The 17,064-nt window shown below is 49.9% G+C and overlaps 1 protein-coding gene across 6 annotated transcripts in view; it reads right to left on the reverse strand.

Annotated features, from left to right (window-relative positions):
- RALGDS (ral guanine nucleotide dissociation stimulator) overlaps positions 1-17,064 on the reverse strand; it is a 104,477-nt gene that overhangs the window by 14,351 nt on the left and 73,062 nt on the right. For all 6 annotated transcript variants that reach the window (XM_030535155.1, XM_030535154.1, XM_030535156.1 and 3 more), the window contains 2 exons: positions 3,152-3,262; positions 640-833 (listed from right to left, as the gene is read on the reverse strand). In XM_030535155.1, the coding sequence (XP_030391015.1) occupies positions 640-833; positions 3,152-3,262 (305 nt within the window). The remainder of the gene's footprint in view (positions 1-639; positions 834-3,151; positions 3,263-17,064) is intronic.

Here is a 17,064-nt window from a genome sequence, read left to right on the forward strand (position 1 = left end):
GGCACAATGAAATGCTGCCTACGGAGGGGGAGGGGGCCATACAGCTCCAATTACAGACAACAGCATTAAAAAGGACTCAAGGCTGGGGATGCTAAAGTCTCTGGAGAAGGCAGGAGCAGTTCTCCCAGCCTGGCTTTCCACACACTACTGGGATGTGCCCTGCTCTTCCAAGCCCGACAGGAGGTGGACCCTGAGCACAGAGGGCTGAGGGAAGGGCAAAGCTGGTACATCTGGGGGCTACACAAAGACCTCAACTCTGGAGGGGGAGGGAGAGAGGGAGGAGACAGGATACATTGACTATTCCATCCCTGAGGCTGCAGCATGGCTGAGAAGTACCCCCTACTCCACCCCACCACAGAGGCCTGTACTGAGTCTGTGAGAGAGGAGAGGCCCCAGCCAAGGCGAAGTTTTGAGGCTGGAATGGGGGCAGCTCCCCACTAAACCAGAGGGGGCCCCCTCAAAGGAGCAGCTGTGATGTGGGATATGAGCCATGCTCAGAGCCAGGCATGGCATAGAGGAGAGAATTGCACGAATTGCCTGTCTGGAGTGGGGGGGGGGGGCATAGGAGGGACCACAGCATGGACAGGGCACAGACTTCCACCCCCTAGGGGCACCACAGGGAGGGAGGGACAGCATCACCTGTTGAGCAGCAGGTCTAGCACTTGCTTGGTGGTGGCAAAGGCCCGGTACGTGCACAGGAAGATGGTGACGTAGGTGGAGTCATTGCCTTTGAAGGCTGAGACCAGATACTCCACCAGCTTCTCCAGGGTCCCAGCTTTTATTGTCCGCACCTTACACGTCTCGTAGAGGTTCAAGGCCGACTCGTTCTCGAACTGGAGGTGGGGGGATGATTGACAGCGTTAGGCAGAGGACAGAGAGAGGAAAACGGGCGGAAAGCGGAGAAAGCCAGACCCCAAGGAGGACACCCAAAATCACTTCCCTATGGTCCCAGGGCCACCTCTCCCCACAGAAGGGGCCCTTCCCCCCAGGACACGTAGTGTGCTAAGCACCGCTTCAGGATGCTATAGGACAGTGTCACAGTGCAGCTCCAGTGGTGCAGAGCAGTGCTGGAATGGGCACAGGACAAAGGCGGACGCTGTGCTGGCGCTTGCTACGCCACTGATTCCGTTACCAGCGGGTCACTTCCCTGGTGTGGACAGGGACTCTGAGTCCAGTAAAGCCTGAATAGCTTCCACAGGAGCTTCCGCAGTATTCGATCAGGCCAGGGCAACGCTCCTGTGATGGGCCTGCTCCTTTAAGCATGATCGCAAGCATGAGCTCCACGGACGGGGACAGCACAAGGGGTGGAGATGGGTAACCAAGTCCCTTTGAAAACCAAAAGGCTCAAGAGACCTGCCCCTTTCTAGGGGCCTTGCGTCTCCCCCCAGCCTGGGTGCTTGGAAAGCTCCGTGCAAGGAGACCCTGCTCAGCGCACATTCATTCACGAGAACTGCACTTGTGTGTAGTGACCCATGGGAGGTGCTGCTCACGGAGGGACAGAATCAGAATTGGACTGGCACATGCATCCAGGCAAGTCTGGCTAAAGACTCACCATGACACTCCTGCAGTGTGGGGATTACCCCAACTTCACAGGGGGAGGGAACTGAGGCACTGAGAGGCCAAGTGACACACCCAAGGCTACAGAAGGTGTCAGTGCCAGGATTAGAACTGGGCCATTCCTGGCTCCCAGCCCTATTCCCAGACCGCCCCTCCACTGACAGAACAATCTGCACAAGCGGATCCAAGTTGGTGTGCCCTGCCCATTCCCACACCCCTGGTATCTGCTATCCCTGCTCAAGCAGACACAAGAGCTGGCAACTCTGGATCTACAAAGTAGCAAACACTGGCTCCCTATTGACCAGAGCCTGGACCTGCCTAGCTCAGCTCAGGAAACAGAAAGAGTTGAGAAAATAATAGGAGGGGGAAGGGAAAAATGAGGATCTCCAGCAGGCGCCTCTTCTTTCCACAGCCTTCAGGGCTCTCACATTGACTCTCTGCACGAGACACACCCACCCGCGGGCAGAGGGGAAAACCAGGCCTGGTGCCTTTCTGGCTCTGGGATCCTTCTCTCAGCGCTCCCATGCAGGGGTTGCCCATCCCCTCCGCCACTGGAATGTGATGGCGTTAGACAGCCGGAACCAATACCCAGCACTGCATTCCTGCGGGGCCTGTCTGGTCCCCCGGCCCCGTGCCAGCTCCTGGGGAGGGGAGAGGCTTTTCGTTGGCCGTGGCAGGGTTGGTATGAGAAGGACAAAAAGGATGTTGGCTTCCTCTAAGACAGGCTGTTCAGCAGGAAAGAGAGCCGCTCTTAACCCCTTCTTCTCCAGGGAACAAAGCACCAAATCCCCTGGAGTGTTGAGCTCCCCAACTCCCACAGGTTTCAGTGGGAGATGTGCACTCAGCCCTTCCCAGGAGATTGGGGCCCTATCCTGCATCTCCCCACCCCAAACCCTTCTTGATGTGCAAGTAACCACATGGCTCCCCCTGCTGCCCCCCAGGTCAGGCATCTTCTCCTTCCAACTCTGGCAAGGAGTCAGACAAGGATTTGAACTCTCCCATGCATGATCAATCCAGACACAGCACCAGGGGCTGGTGAGATCTTGGTAGGAGACCCCAAAATGGGGGTGCCCAGTTTAATGCCCAAAGCAGGAAGAGGATGAGGCACATGTGCACGTTTCATCAACTGTCCTGTTGGGGGCAGGGGGTCACACCCACCCTGGAGCTGCAGTTGGCAAATCGAAACATCTGTATCCACGTTGGCTGGGGTGCTTCATCCCTGGCCCTGACTGCTGTATGCTCATAATCCCCAGCCAGCCACCTGCCTGCATGCAGCACAATCAATGCCACAGGAGGTGCAGCGACAGGCCTGGAGAGGGAAAGGATGAATGGATCTACCAGCCACCGTAGGAAACACTGCCCCAGCACGCTAAGAACTGGGCCTGTGGCTTACATGGCATATGTCCACTTACACCTGCACCCACCCTGCTGGCACCACAACACCCCAAAGAGCACCTTTGCCATGCTTAGATGGCACAAGGAGAAGCGAAGGGGTGTGTGTGTGTGTGTGTGTGTGTGTGTGTGTGCGCACGCGCGGGGGGGGGGGCAATCACAGCTGTAGTCAGAAGGCAAAGGGAGGCTGGGCACAGCTTACCCCAAGCCATCGCTGCCCCTTGTTGGCTGTGTGGTGGAGCTGCACCTTCCGGAGAGATATGCTGTAGATCACGCCGTCTCCCAGCTCTTCTCCGATCTCCTGCGTGGAGCTCTGCGATGGGGAGAGGAAACAGCACCGTTACCTACATGGCATGGGGGACTTTGCCCCAGGGAATGGCTGGGAGGCCGAGATGGTGACATTTGGATATTTAAATATGCAAATCAGGAGGCATCAGTCTGGGGGGGTAGGATTTTTGGGAGGGGAGCGGTGCGGGGGGGGAGGGAAGAGAAGCAAAGCCTATAGGCACTTCCCTCCTAATAAGGAGAGCTTCAGAGTGCTGTACCTGGGGGGAATTCTACATACCTACAGTTAGTATTGGTAAAGGGGGCTCCTAATGCACCACAAGCACTGGGAGAGCCAGCCCAATAAGCTGGGCACTCAGTGCCCCGTCCTGCAAACTGCAGGAGGGCTGAACCCCCAAAACTCACCACCTCCTCAAAATGCAGGGGGGCCAAGGGCCAAAACCGCAGCCTCGGGTTCTCGGGACACAGCCACTCCCACTGTCTTTAGAGTGCTCAGCCCCTCTGCCAATCAGGCCCAAGGTACCTGACCAGCGCAAGAACCCTGCTCCCCGCAGCTAACACTTCTGCAGCATTTGGGGCTAGGTCAGCAGCACTCCCTAGTGGGTTTTACCCTGGGAGCTGGTCCTCCCAGCTGCCAGAACGTAGGCCTGTTCCATGCACTCTCCATTCCCTGTCTGGGCTGCTGCCCATGCCAGCCCTCAGAGCACTTCCTAATCCTTCTGGTAACCGCATAGGGGAACACAGAACTCTGCAATGCAAATCACAACATACATAACAAACAGTCACAGTGAAACACATCTGTCTGGGAGCGAGGGACGGCACCTGCAGCTGGGAACCTGCTTGGGAGACAGCATCCAGCAGGGAAACTCAGACACAGGGAGCGCTTGCAAAGTGGGCTCTGTATACAGACAGGAGAGCAGAGAAAGCTCTAGACATGAGAGACTGAATTACCGCCCCTACAGGAGCCACTGCAGTGACGCCACTGCCAGGTTTGTTCCCACCCATTTCTTATGGGCCCATCACCATGGCATCCAGGTACCAATATTCTGCCCCATTCTCGATGGCACCTTCTATAGACCCTAGAGTGCTTGGCAAATACTAGTGTCAGGGGTTCCGATACCAAACGTAAGATGGATACGTGCTGGGATCCCCTTTGTGCAAATGAGGGACCTGGCCTACGTCGGTGCCCCCTCATTTTGAGTGGCTCAGTCCTCGAGTGCCTGACCTGAGGTGCCTTATGCCTGATTTTCAGAGGTGCTCAGGACCCACAAGTCCAGCTGAAGTCAACAGGAGCTGTGGGTCCCTGGCACTGCTGAACATCAGGCCTGTGTTCTCTCACTCAGTCACTTGGAAAATGGGGGCTTAGTGCCTTGCACCTAGGCCCTACAGGAGGGCTACAGCTCTGCTGGGAATCAAACCCACTGGCCCAACTGCAAGCCCTTGAGTGCATCTGAAGACCATTTTGCCCCGCACAGAGGAAGGGTTGGGGGGGGGGCAGAGTGGCGGCTTGCGTCTGAGTGATCCTGAGGGCTGGCCTGATCCAGGATGCTGGTTAGGGTAGCTCTGATGGTTGCTGTAACTTCTGCCTGCTCCCCCAAGCTCCCCTCTGGCTGGCAAGGCAGCTGCAAGGCAGCCTTGAACTGGGCTCTAGGTCTCGAGTCCAATGAGCCAATTTAGCTCCATTACCCACAACAGCTCCACAGCAGCATATGGCCTGTCCTCCCTACGGCTTGCGGAGGCAAAGCTCCCTCTAAGAGGATTTATCCGGATCCTTTTAAAACACTGGGGGATCCCTCCCTCCCAGCCTTTCCCTGCCCAAAATGGCGAAACATGTTGACATACAATAAACCTGCCATTTGTCCTATGAAGAAGACACACCTGACACCGATACCTGGCCAAGCCTGTTCGAGGGAGAGATTTACCCAGGCTGGGCTCGGAGGAGGCTCGCAGCCAAGTCCCTCCTGAGTACACACAGCACAACAGAGAGAGCGCCAGGCTGGGGCACCGCAGAGAGTGAGCATGAGAACAAGAGGAAATGTGGCTAGCGACAGACCCCCAGCTCCTATGGGGGATGTACAATGGGCTCATCTCAACCGCTGAGGTCAATGGAGCCACCCCAAGGGTGGGTTTGGCCCAGTCAGACACCGCACTCTGGTTTATGAGCCGTAACACACGCCTGCGAAAAGGTGGGAAAGTGACCCTAGGCGGCCACGGGGACCCCTTGCGCCATCGTTTATCTAACCCAGGCCGGCTGCTCTCCTTCCCTTGCATCAACTTTGTGTTTCTCCTCTGAGGCAATACCGGGGTCGAGCGCACTAAGCAAACAGGCTGGCCCCAGCCAGCTGGGCAACGACCAGCTCCCACAGCAGCCTCCGAGGCTCTTTTGCCTGGCTCCCAGATTCCAGCTGAAAAGCTGGGTTAGGCAGCAGGCTCCGAGAGCTGGCTGCTGAGGAGACGGAGACACCCTGTGCTGCTCCAGGAACCAATCCAGTGGGGAGGACAGCCTGGTTTCCACAGGAGCAGGATCTAACCCCTGTAAGCTGCTCCCATGCTGGAACCCCAACTTCCAGCTCAGACACAACCAGATCCCAGCTGGTGGCCACTAGCACTGCAAGGATTTAACCTGGGCATTGGATTGGGGTAGATGCTCCCCATGAGCGAGCCCTGTATGGCGAAGGGGGAGTCATGCAAGCGGTGGGTCTGCTGGGTAAGGACCTTTCCAGGATTTCTGCAAAACCTGGAGTTCTCAGCCATGGAAGTCCCTTGGCTTCTCCAGCAGGAAGCATTTCTGTCAAACCGACAAACCAAGCCACCTTGAACCAATCCCTGCAGGCAGATATCTCCATCATAGCTACAGATGGCAGCAAGTATTCCCTTCACTCCACCCCCCATTGACGTCACAAGGCATTAGCTTCCAAGTTTAGGGCTTGCCTACGCAGAGTGTTATCCAGGAATAGCTATTCCTGAAAGTCTCCACTTGTGGTTGTGCTTATTCTGGAATAAGAACATCCACACAGACAAGGCCTTAGATGGGGATCAGTGAAATGGGAACATGGTTATGTATGGGCATCTGGAAGAAACAAATGCTCTTCTGAAGTCAAGGCATAAGCCTTAGGCTAGTGTGAATTATACCGTCAAATCCTCACATCCACTTTTAGGCCCAGTCTGCTTAAAAAGAATGCTAAGAAATGCCTTTTAAAAACCACTTCAGCCAGATGGGTTTGTCTCAAATGGTTGATGTTTCCACAAAAAAGACAGACCATGTTCCTGTAACTTACACTCTCAGACATACAATTTTCCCACTGGAGCAGCCCATTAGTCCATATTCTCTAGGAGTGGTGACCACCAAATGCTTCAGAGGAAGCCAAATCCTGCCCCACAAAAGGACCTATCCAATTGCACAGTGACACACATGGGGTTGCTGGGTTTCTGCTTTGCCTCTTGTGCAATCACCATAATCTAACCTGCGGAGCAAATTCTGCTCTCTAATTGCACTGGTGTAAAGCTGGTAATCACTCTGGATTTATGTCCTGATCCCAAGAGATGCTGAGCAGCTGTACCTCCCAGCAAAGGTAATGGGGATCTGGAAGTGCTCAGTACCCGTCAGGATCAGACTCTTAAACTAGTATAACTAAGAGCAGAACTTGGCTCAACTGCTATAAATTCCTGATGCAGAATTTTGAAAAATCGTGAAGACTGAATTCACCTAATTACAATATAAACAGTCATATATTGGCAAGTACAAAATTTCCAGCATTTAATCCATGAATCACTTGCAGAGTTGCCGTGCAGCTGAAAGGGAAAGCAATGTTACGACTCAGCAATCAATCCCATTCACGAGTTCCGTATCACATGCAGATGGAATGCCCTGCGTTGTCACATATGTGCAAACTCCATTTCCTTCCTACTTTGAGTCCGCCTGATTCAGCTATTCTTCCCCCCCCCCCCGATGACTTTTGCAATACTCTCTTCACAAATCACGCACAAAGTAAACGGATATCCGATGGGTATAGGACAGGCACGCACCGAGGGCCTGGCGGGTTGCTAGGATGGGACTCTATCAAATATTAAGTCTCGATTCTTGGCATCAGCTTCCTCTTTCCTCCCCATTTTTTCCTGCTGATTGTGCGTTCTGCACATGTTGGTCAGAACCTAAGGAAGCAAAACAAAGCAGAAACACAGAGGCAGCTAAGGCCTAAATGAACATCTGCACTAATATTTCCCAGTGCATTTCCCCTCTACTCTGCAATTTAGCAGAAACAGAACAGGAAGTTGGACTGGGAGTGAGGTGAGATGTAGCAGTCTGACTGTGGTACTGAGCACCAGGACCTCTGGCGTTCTAATCCCAGCTCTCACACCAACCCCCTCTGTGACTTCTGGCAAGTCGTTTGCAGCTAGAGTTTACCCCAAGTAACTCCGTTTTTAGGACACCATGGGCCTGAGCTCTGCAACTCCCACTGACCTCAGCTCGAGCAGTGAGGGCTCAGCACCCCTGAAAATACGGCTCAAAGTGGCACAAGTTGGGAAAGCAGAGGCGGCAGCTCTCAGAAACCAGTGCTCACTTCTGAACTGCTTGGCTGTTGGCCTCATCTTATCTAGTTCACCGTATAATCCTGTCCTCCTCTGATGGCTACATTTCCAAAGGACCTCCGATTTCAAGGCATATGAAAAAACCCACATTTGCTTAATTAGGTGGGGGTTGAATGTACAGTTATGCACAAACGGCAGACCTTTTGAAAAAGGCATCTGTAAGTTTCCTCTGCAGTTTCACCACAAGGAACATAAAAGCAGAAATTCACCTCAGATGGCTTGGCTGGACGATTGGAAAAGTGGGAGCATTTTTTAAAAATGGTTCAAAACGCTAGAAGCAGTGTGGCTCAGTGACAGAGCACAAGACTGGGACTCAGAAGACCAGGGTTGTATTTCTGGCTCTGCCACTAGCCTGCTGGATGACCTTGGGCAAGCCAAGTCACCGCTCTGTGCCTCAGTTTCCCTCATTTACAAGACAAAGCGTGATCCTGATCTTGTTTGTAAAGTGCTTGAGATCTGCATTATGGAGCTTTGAATCCTAATGTTTTCTAATTGAGGTCTAATAAAGAGGGATAGCAAACAGCCACAGCTCCAAGTCTGCAGCAAGGGTATAATCCTGATAGAATGATGTTCTCCTCATAGAACATTTAGAGTCAAAAGAGAGGCCGCCCTTAAGTTCAGCTCCACATGTAGGTTACATAAGAGCTAAACACAAAAAATGTGATTTCCAAATATACATAGTAAAATTCCAATGGAAACAGTTGTTTATAAACAGACCTTCCCCTGCAGTGTTTGCAACCCACAGAAGGAAGCAGTGAGAACCACACAATGAAACCAGCCAAGAAGCAAAAGCGAAATTGACTTTGTCAAGTCTCATTGGCCAACCTGGAGAACGATGCAAAAACCAAACCAAGCGCCTCCCAAACAAGTTTGGGTTTTTTTTAAACTTTTGAGATGAGTCAATGAGGTGAAGGAGGCAGCGAAGTATGTGACTTAATTTAAGTGTGAGCATGACAAAGCCACTGCAGGTGAGATACAAACAATTAACATACAATTACCAAGACCTAAGAGTTAACTCAGGTGCCCATTAGTTCACACTTAGCCCTCAGTAAATACAGGTAATGAACTGTCATTAAAAAGGTATCAGCCTGCAGTATGGGTGACAGAGACAGAGGTGCTTAGAGAAACTGTTTTTACACGGAGGCATCCTGGACAGCATCTGGATTAAATAAGATGACTCTGCTTCTCTAACATCTTCCAGCTGAGGAACTCAAATGCTTTAAAGCCTATTACTGTTTATTATTTGAGCATAAGTGAATGATATCTTGCATCCTTCCCCAAGAGATACCATCACTCTGTTTACACAGATGGGAAAAAATAAGACATTGGAGCTCTTACTACCTCAGGGTAGATCTGCACTCACAATTCTGAATAAATGCAGCTACTCCAGTGGCAGTAGGCCAAGACTCAAGTGTGTTTTACCCTCATCTCATCTAACCCTGTCTACAATCCACCTTCCACCACTGGATCTGCACTTGCTGAGAATGCTAGTGTAGACAAGATTAAGGACCTGGTCCAAAGCCCATTGAAGTCAATGGGAGTCTTTGCATGGAGTTCAATGGACTTTGGATCAAAATGTAGGTGACTTTTTCCAAGGTCAGTGAAAGTAAGATTTCCGGTGCCCCATTCTAGATGGCGCTCGCTCACTGATAACTTGGGAGGAGTCCTTCGGAGAAAGCCAGGAAGCTCTCTCTAGAAATCTGTTCCACCTATGCCCATTTCCCCCAGGGTTCACACAAGCCCTGAGTTAGGTTTCACTCATTCACTGAAGCAGAAGCCTGGGTTCACCAGGCTGAACTGAAGTTACTTCTGAGCCTCTTACATAAGCCACAACAACATGTAGCCTTGTTTGAAAGGAAACAAAAAAAAACCCCTCTCTAGCAAGAGGAAAACAGCTTCATTTCTGTGAATCGGACACAAAAGCAGAAGCTCCGCCTTGTTCTGCTTATCTAAAATAAGAATCAGCAACGCAAGAGATTTCCTTTGGGGGGTTTCCATGCAATGCCAGAGAGCAGCAATACAAGCAGCAGAGTTTTGTTTTCCCGCCACCTCTTGGGATTGTCCTCCCCTCACCATCCACACACAGGGATATAAGCCATTTCCTTTCAAGTGCTATGCTCAGGAAGAGGTCAAGAGAGACCATCCTACTCTGATTATTGAGCTAGCCCCATCCCCATAGTATCCAAGGGCCAAGGACACAGGAAAGATGCCTTGTGTAACAACAACACACCAGGTCTAGGTTACTGCTAGCATGGGCCTTGGTTGACAAGTAACTTAAGGTGCCAGGAATGTCGGACACCCATCTGAAGTACCAGTTGGGCAACAATTGCACCTGGGGCAGCATGTAGGGCCAGTCTTTTTGAGTAACCACCACAAGACGTGAAGACTTCATGGATACCTACTGAGCTAGAACTTTGCCCCCCAGGCCCTGCTGTTGTCTATTCTCTGGGGTGGGCTATCACTGTTCAATGAGATGGGGCCTTCAGAGACACGGAGGCAGATGTGCTTTAAATCAGTCCCCTGTTTCAATCATTACATCTTTGTTAACACATAAGGGGGGGAAGGAGCTTTGGAGAGACTCAGCAACACTGAGCTAATGGTCACTGGAGCCAAGATGGCGCCGTCCTTTGGAAGCTGAATCTGCCCTGGGTAGTGGGAGCAGATGGGGAGAACAGCAACAGGCTCCACCCAGCAAGATGCGGACCACACCCGGAGTGGTGCGAAGTGCTTGCATTCACTTCCTCCGAAGTCCAATGGGAACTGTGGGTGCCCCACCACTGCCAAGAGGACGCACACTGCAATACAGGGCACATACACACTTCCACAACTCCCTTCATCCCCAGTTCTCAAAGCACAAAGATTTAACAGCTCCTCACGAGCTCAATGTGAGGAAGGCAGGCATGACTGCCCCCATTCTACAGATAGGGAAACTGAGGCTCAGAAAAGCAAAGCAGTTGTGAAAGGAATCCAAAGATCCTGACTCCCAGTCTCCTTCTCCGGTCTCACTGACTGGAAGCGGAGACAGGGCCAACATCCTTTACTGTGGGTTATATATTTCTGTGGCACCAAACCCACTGTAGCCTCCAGCGGCTCCATCCTGGAGAGCTAATCGCTCAAGCACTAAAACAACAGTGTCAGGAAGTTAAACAGATGGAGGTGTATTCTTCCAACTCTGTGGAGTCTCTGCCTTCCTTCCTTCCTGTCCCTGAGCCACTTCAGTCAAGGAACAATTCCAAAGCCCTATTAAAAAGTAACTACAAAGGGGAAAAACAGGAAGAGTATGGAACAGGGGCCAGAAGCTAAACTTGAATGGGGGTAGGGGAGCAGAGGAGAAAGGTTTTCCCCAAGACATGGGAGCAGCCAGTTGCCCCATCAGCTGCTTGGCTCTGCAGGTCAGGATTTCCTGACACACTTAATGCACATTGTGTTTTACTTTAGGTGTTAAGAGCAGAAAATTGCAGTCCTTGGCCCCAGCTGAGACAGCCTGAGCTACTGGTCCCAAAGGATTTTCAATGACTTTAGAAACCTGGAGTTGCCCCTGACTGAAATCAAGAGCTGGGAGTTACCCATGAACCCCTCCTCTGTCGGGAACCAATGCAGGCATATTCGCCAGTATTAAGTCCAGTCTAATTTTAAGTGACATGAGGGATGGGGCTCCCGTCCCTTCCTTTGGGGAAAACTATTCCACAGCTTTCTCCATTTTGACCAAGATTCTCCAAAGTGACCAGTCATTTTGGGTGCCCAACATGACATTTAAGGGGCCCAATTTTCAGGCCTGAAAGAAAAAAAGTCAGGCCTTTTAAGGCATCTCAAGTTAAGGGAGAAGGATAGCTCAGTGGTTTGCACACTGGCCTGCTAAACCCAGGGTTGAGAGTTCAATCCTTGAAGGGGCCATTTAGGGATCTGGGACAAAAATCTGTCTGTGAATTGGTTCGGCTTTGAGCAAGGGGTTGGACTAGATGACCTCCTGAGGTCCCATCCAAACCTGACATTTTATTAAGACACCCAAAATCTCTAGCCCCTTTGGAAACATCTTGGCCTGAGTTACGGAAATCCACACATCATTTTGGTAGGAGAGAACCCCAATGGCAGGGGTCTGTTATAAGGGAGCCTTTGCAACTTGCGCAAGTGAGTCAGTGGCTGGGGATTAGGAACTAAACCTCTTAGTTCCAAACACGAGGCAGTGCAGGGAGCCTGAGTTCTCCTCTGGTCTGATTTCACTTCTAAAAGGGTTTTAAAAAAGAAAATCAAATCTGCTTTGTTGCACACAGTGTCTTCATCAGCTGGAGACAGTGGGCTGGATTTAAAGGGGTGCTCAGCACTCACCAAGTCCCCACTGCCTTCAGCTGGAACCACAGGGGCTCAGAGCTTCTGAAACTCAGGCCCTTTACATGGAACACACAGGAGAGTGGGAACTGCAGTTGCACTCTGCAGTGAGACACCAGGGGCACTGGATTTAATCCAAACCCCATGTCCCTGCACACAAGAATGTATGAGGGCCACTCGTGCACTCAGACAGTTGCACCTTACGTGAAAAATATACGGACACGCTTCCCCAGAGGCAGGACTTCCGAGGACAGACAGGCATTCTGGGAAGAGCTCCTTTACCAGGTTGATGAAATTCATAAAAAAAAACAAAACCCTGAGCCCTGCTTGTTTCTTCCTCCACCCAAGCTCAGGACAAAAAGCACCCAGCCAGCACAGCAATTTCAGCCCTTGCTCCATGTTTGAGCTTTGTGTTCTTGTTAACTTAAGCATACATTTCCACAATCTATCTATAAAGGCAGCCACGCATGGCAACATACGGCTCACGCAAACGGGCACAGCTCAGGGCACAAGGAAGAGGAACCAGAATGTCACTGTGGGTGGCAATTAGAACACAAAAATCATAGGTATCACTGCATCAAATTAAACAGAGAGAGTGTCCGACGGTAACTCACTCCACTTCAAAGGACTCAAATGACGTAAATCTGACCCCCAAAGCAGGGACACAGAGCAGGAAATGAAGAGAGACAGAGGTGCACAGATGGAGTGTCTAGACACTAAAGTAACGGGTGCATTCAAAATGCAACAACATCATTACAACTTAGAGACGAATCAAAACCATAATGATTTTTCCGACTTCTTCCAGCCATGCCTCGGGGGTTTGGTTCAGTTCCCAGGGAGCCAGTACTTGACCCAGGGGTTTGGTTTTTTGGCAAAAATAAAACCTGTCCATACCCAGCAATGATTTGAAAACCAAGACAAAGCTACCTGCATTTTTGACCATCACTATTCGCAGCCTTGATAGGTCAAAACTAGAACCACTTATCTGTCCTCAGTCCCGCTGCTAAACTAGGAACGTGTATAATTAAAATGGGAGCCAGGTAAAAAATACTAGTAACCCTGGTTTGGAGGAACGTGGGGAGGGCACAAAAGGATTGGGCTTACAAAAATCCAATGCTTTTATTGTTTTGCAAAACCTAAATCTGCCACTTAGTTTTGCTCATCTCTAAAATCAACTCGGACAAACTAGAGAATTAAAGGTTCTGTGTTTAACCTGGATGGAAAAAATCTCTGCATTGAAAGCATGAACCCAAAAGCTTGTCTTTTTCACCAACCAAAATTGGTCCAATAAAAGATCTTACCGCACCCGCCTTCTCCCGAACATAATAGAAATATGTCCAGCAGATGTGATTGTTATGGCAGTGCATGCACATGAGCAGGGCCCCTTTGTGCTACACATGGTGTTCAAACACATAGGGAAGAGAGTCCTTGCCCCAAATAATTGAAAAAGCAGAAGAAAATCCTCCCCCTTCTCTTTTAATCTATGAATAAGAACTATGTATCAAAGGATGAGAACTATTAATTTTAAAATCTTGAAGGATATGGTAACCAGAAACCATCAGTTTAATTTACTTAGTTTAATAAGCCGATTAGTTTTAAATGAAAAATATATTTTAACAAAAAAAAAACAAAAAAAAACAACAACAAACAAACAAAAAAACCACCACACACACACACACACCCATTTCTTCTTATATAGCCAGCACATTTAAGGAAGTTGTATTTAATAAACAAATTAAAGTGCATCTTTTGTGCATTGAATTTGAATTTCCATCCAAATAGAGCTTGACACAAATCACAAGTAAGAAACGCATCATTCACCATTTTCTAGGATAAAAAAATCTGAACCCCCCCCCCCCCCAAAATTAAGCTATATAACTGTTTAAATAAATGTGTACAGAAATAGTCTAACCATCTGGTTAGCAAAAAGCAGCACCAATTTTAGTGCAAAGGTTATAATTAGTTGCAAATCAACATGTTTTAATGGTTACCAACCAATGAGAATCAACCTCTCTTTAGGGAAATACCTAAAGTACAAATGCAAAACACAATTAAAATTGATGCTTTAAATCAAGGTTTCCTGATTGTTGATTTAAATTGTGATTAAAATTGGGGCTTTAAATTGCTGTGATTTAAAAATCAGTTCACTCTGATTTCTAGCTGCCTGTTGAGTTCTTGGGACAGGAGTGGAATGGGGAGCTTCTCTCCTCTTGAGGAATTAATCCTCAACCCTCTCCACAGGGACCAATCCATTCTTCTCCTATCCCATGCACCATTCCAGAGCAGCTACTCAATGCAGCTCCACGACTCTGTAAATAGCTGCCTATTCAATAATCCACTGGCTTTAGCTTGTAACTCGTCAGTTGGCGGCGGTTCAAACATGGTTTAGCTGTGCAATTCCAATCTCATTTCTGTTTTTTCCACACACGCCCCCACCTCCCACTCCACTGGATGCCTTTAATGCAGACCTGGTTACTAAAGTGATAATAAAGATCAAGTCAGTGCCTGGGCCTGGCCTGCGTCTGGGGAGAGGAACCAAGGATCTCTGTGTCAGCATCTCTAAGCCACATTCTCTGCGGATAAAGATGACTGCCAAGGGATCTGACCTTGCCTGTACACAAACTGGCACTGGTTTACTTTAGCTGGTGCAAGCCCCTGTGGGGACACACTTATTTGAGTTTAAGGGTGGCTGCTCCTAACTGATTTAAGCTAAACCAGAGCATGCCACACAAACTCAAATAGAGTGTCCACACACGGATGTGCACCAGTTTAAATAGCATTACATTCTGATCTTAATTATTCTGGTATAAGCTCTCTGCCTAGGTAAGCCCTAAGAGTCAAGAACTCCAGCATTTTAAGAGCCCTGGTGACCCCAATTGTTTCTCTTGGCTGTCATCAAATCAATTAGCAGAACGTTTTCCAAAAAAAAGCACCCACTAATTTCAGGTGCCCAACTTGAGAGACACATGGACTTCGTTCAGAGGTGATGAGCACTCAGCTCTAGTGGAAAACCAATGGGCACTGCTGGTTCTCACACCTCTGACAGGTAGGCTGGTGTATGAGACAGCAGCAGCCAAAGCGAGTGGGCTGTTTTAAAAAGTCATCCAGAATCTCTCTACTTTCGCTTTTTCCCCCTTTACAGGGAGAATGATTTCACGAGGCCCTAGATACCCAGATTCGTTTGCAACCTTGTCTGGATCAGCCATTGCACCTGCACTAAGTAACGGCACTGAAGCAGCTAGCGAAGGGTTACCCAAAAGATATCCACAATCCTCAGCACCCCATAGAAAGTCTATGGCCTGAGTGCTCTGAAAGCTGCAAACCCCAGCCCCACCACTGATCTGCATGGCACAGCAGGGTCAATGCGCTCGGGTAACCCAAGTCAATGCTGCTACTGTATTCATTAAGGCAAAGAGGGTCTCACTGTAGTCTAGCCAATCAAAAAAACCACCATCTCTTGCCTTTTTTTTGGTTGTTGTTATTTAGAGTGACTCAATAAGCAGCTGAAGCAGAGAAAATGCAGGAAAGGTCCATTGAACAGCGCGGCCAGCGCAGGGCTGTTTGTGAAAGGCAGGGAGAAAGAAAACGAGGCCTTTTGTTCTCTAGCCATGCTCCCCGCCCCTGACTCCGGACACAGCTGACGCATGACTCCTCCATTTGTTACTGCTGGGCTTTCTGGGCTGTTCTGCACTGCATGAGGTGGTTTAACCTCCCCACATCCACCCCCAGCCGCTCCCCACAGCCTCCTGACTGCCCAGATTTCATGCCAGAGCCCTATGCTACAGCATCTCCTTCGGCTCCACCGCAGTGAAATGGGGGATGTGCCTGGTGATGTTGATAAGCTGGAGATTTTCCTCTCAGGTGGCTCCCTCCCAGCCCCCAGAGTCAGATCTGACTTTTTTTTTTTTTTTGGGGGGGGGGGAAGCTGGAGGGGAGACGACCTGACACCAAGCACTTTTGTTTTGTCATTAGGAAAATTTCATATTATTGGGATTGCGGAGATGGCACCTACAGGCTGGTAGGTGATTGCAATTGGGTAAGAGAGAGTCACAGGCCAACAACCTAACATCAATATCTGGAATTAAAGCCGCCTGATTTTCACAGGCGCTGAGCTACCAAAGATGATGGGAGCTGACGGTTCTCGGCACCTTTGAGAATCAAGTTACTCTCATTTAAGGGCCTAACCTGTGCACAGAGCAGCCTGACTGTTAAGCACCCAGGTCAGAATATTCTGACCATAGTTCCTGCCCGAAAGGGTCCGAGGGCCCAACCCTGCATACACTACTGGGAGCAGCCCCAGCAAGGCAGAGACGAGTACCCAGGCAGTAAGCGCTGGGCCCTCAGGGAACAGACTTAGGACAACATCAGGGCTTCAGAGCTATATTCTCTGCTACCTGCCTGAATGTAGCCCCCTGCTCCCCCTCATCCCTACTCTGGCTGGTCAGCATTGCATTTGTCGATGCATAGCCTGCAGTACACTCTGCCCCAGCACCACCGAAAGGGCTGATCATCTGGAGGCGCAGCCAAGAAATTCCCTGTAACACAAAGATTTAAAATCAATATTCTAGGGTGAGGCAGCTTTTGCCTGAAGGCCATTTCTCTTGCACTGAGCTAGCACTTTTGAGGCCATGTCTACGTTCCGGGCATGACAGCAGCATATTATAGATATTAGGGACTGCCTTTCAGTCATGTTACCAGAGCACCTGTAGCTCCCGCTGCACAGAAAATCAAATGAACACTGAGCAAAGTCAACTCATCATTAGACACAATTTAACAAGCCACTGCAGACACATGCTGGTGGGCTAACTGGGCTGCTCCTTCCACTTAAAAACTTTCCGGAGCAGGATCAGCACTCGGTTTCCCTTTGTGGGGCCTCATTCACCTGCTCTGGATTACCAGCTACCGGCAGCCACA

This window comes from Gopherus evgoodei, chromosome 16, assembly GCF_007399415.2.
Source record: "Gopherus evgoodei ecotype Sinaloan lineage chromosome 16, rGopEvg1_v1.p, whole genome shotgun sequence".
Lineage (NCBI taxonomy): Eukaryota > Metazoa > Chordata > Testudines > Testudinidae > Gopherus > Gopherus evgoodei.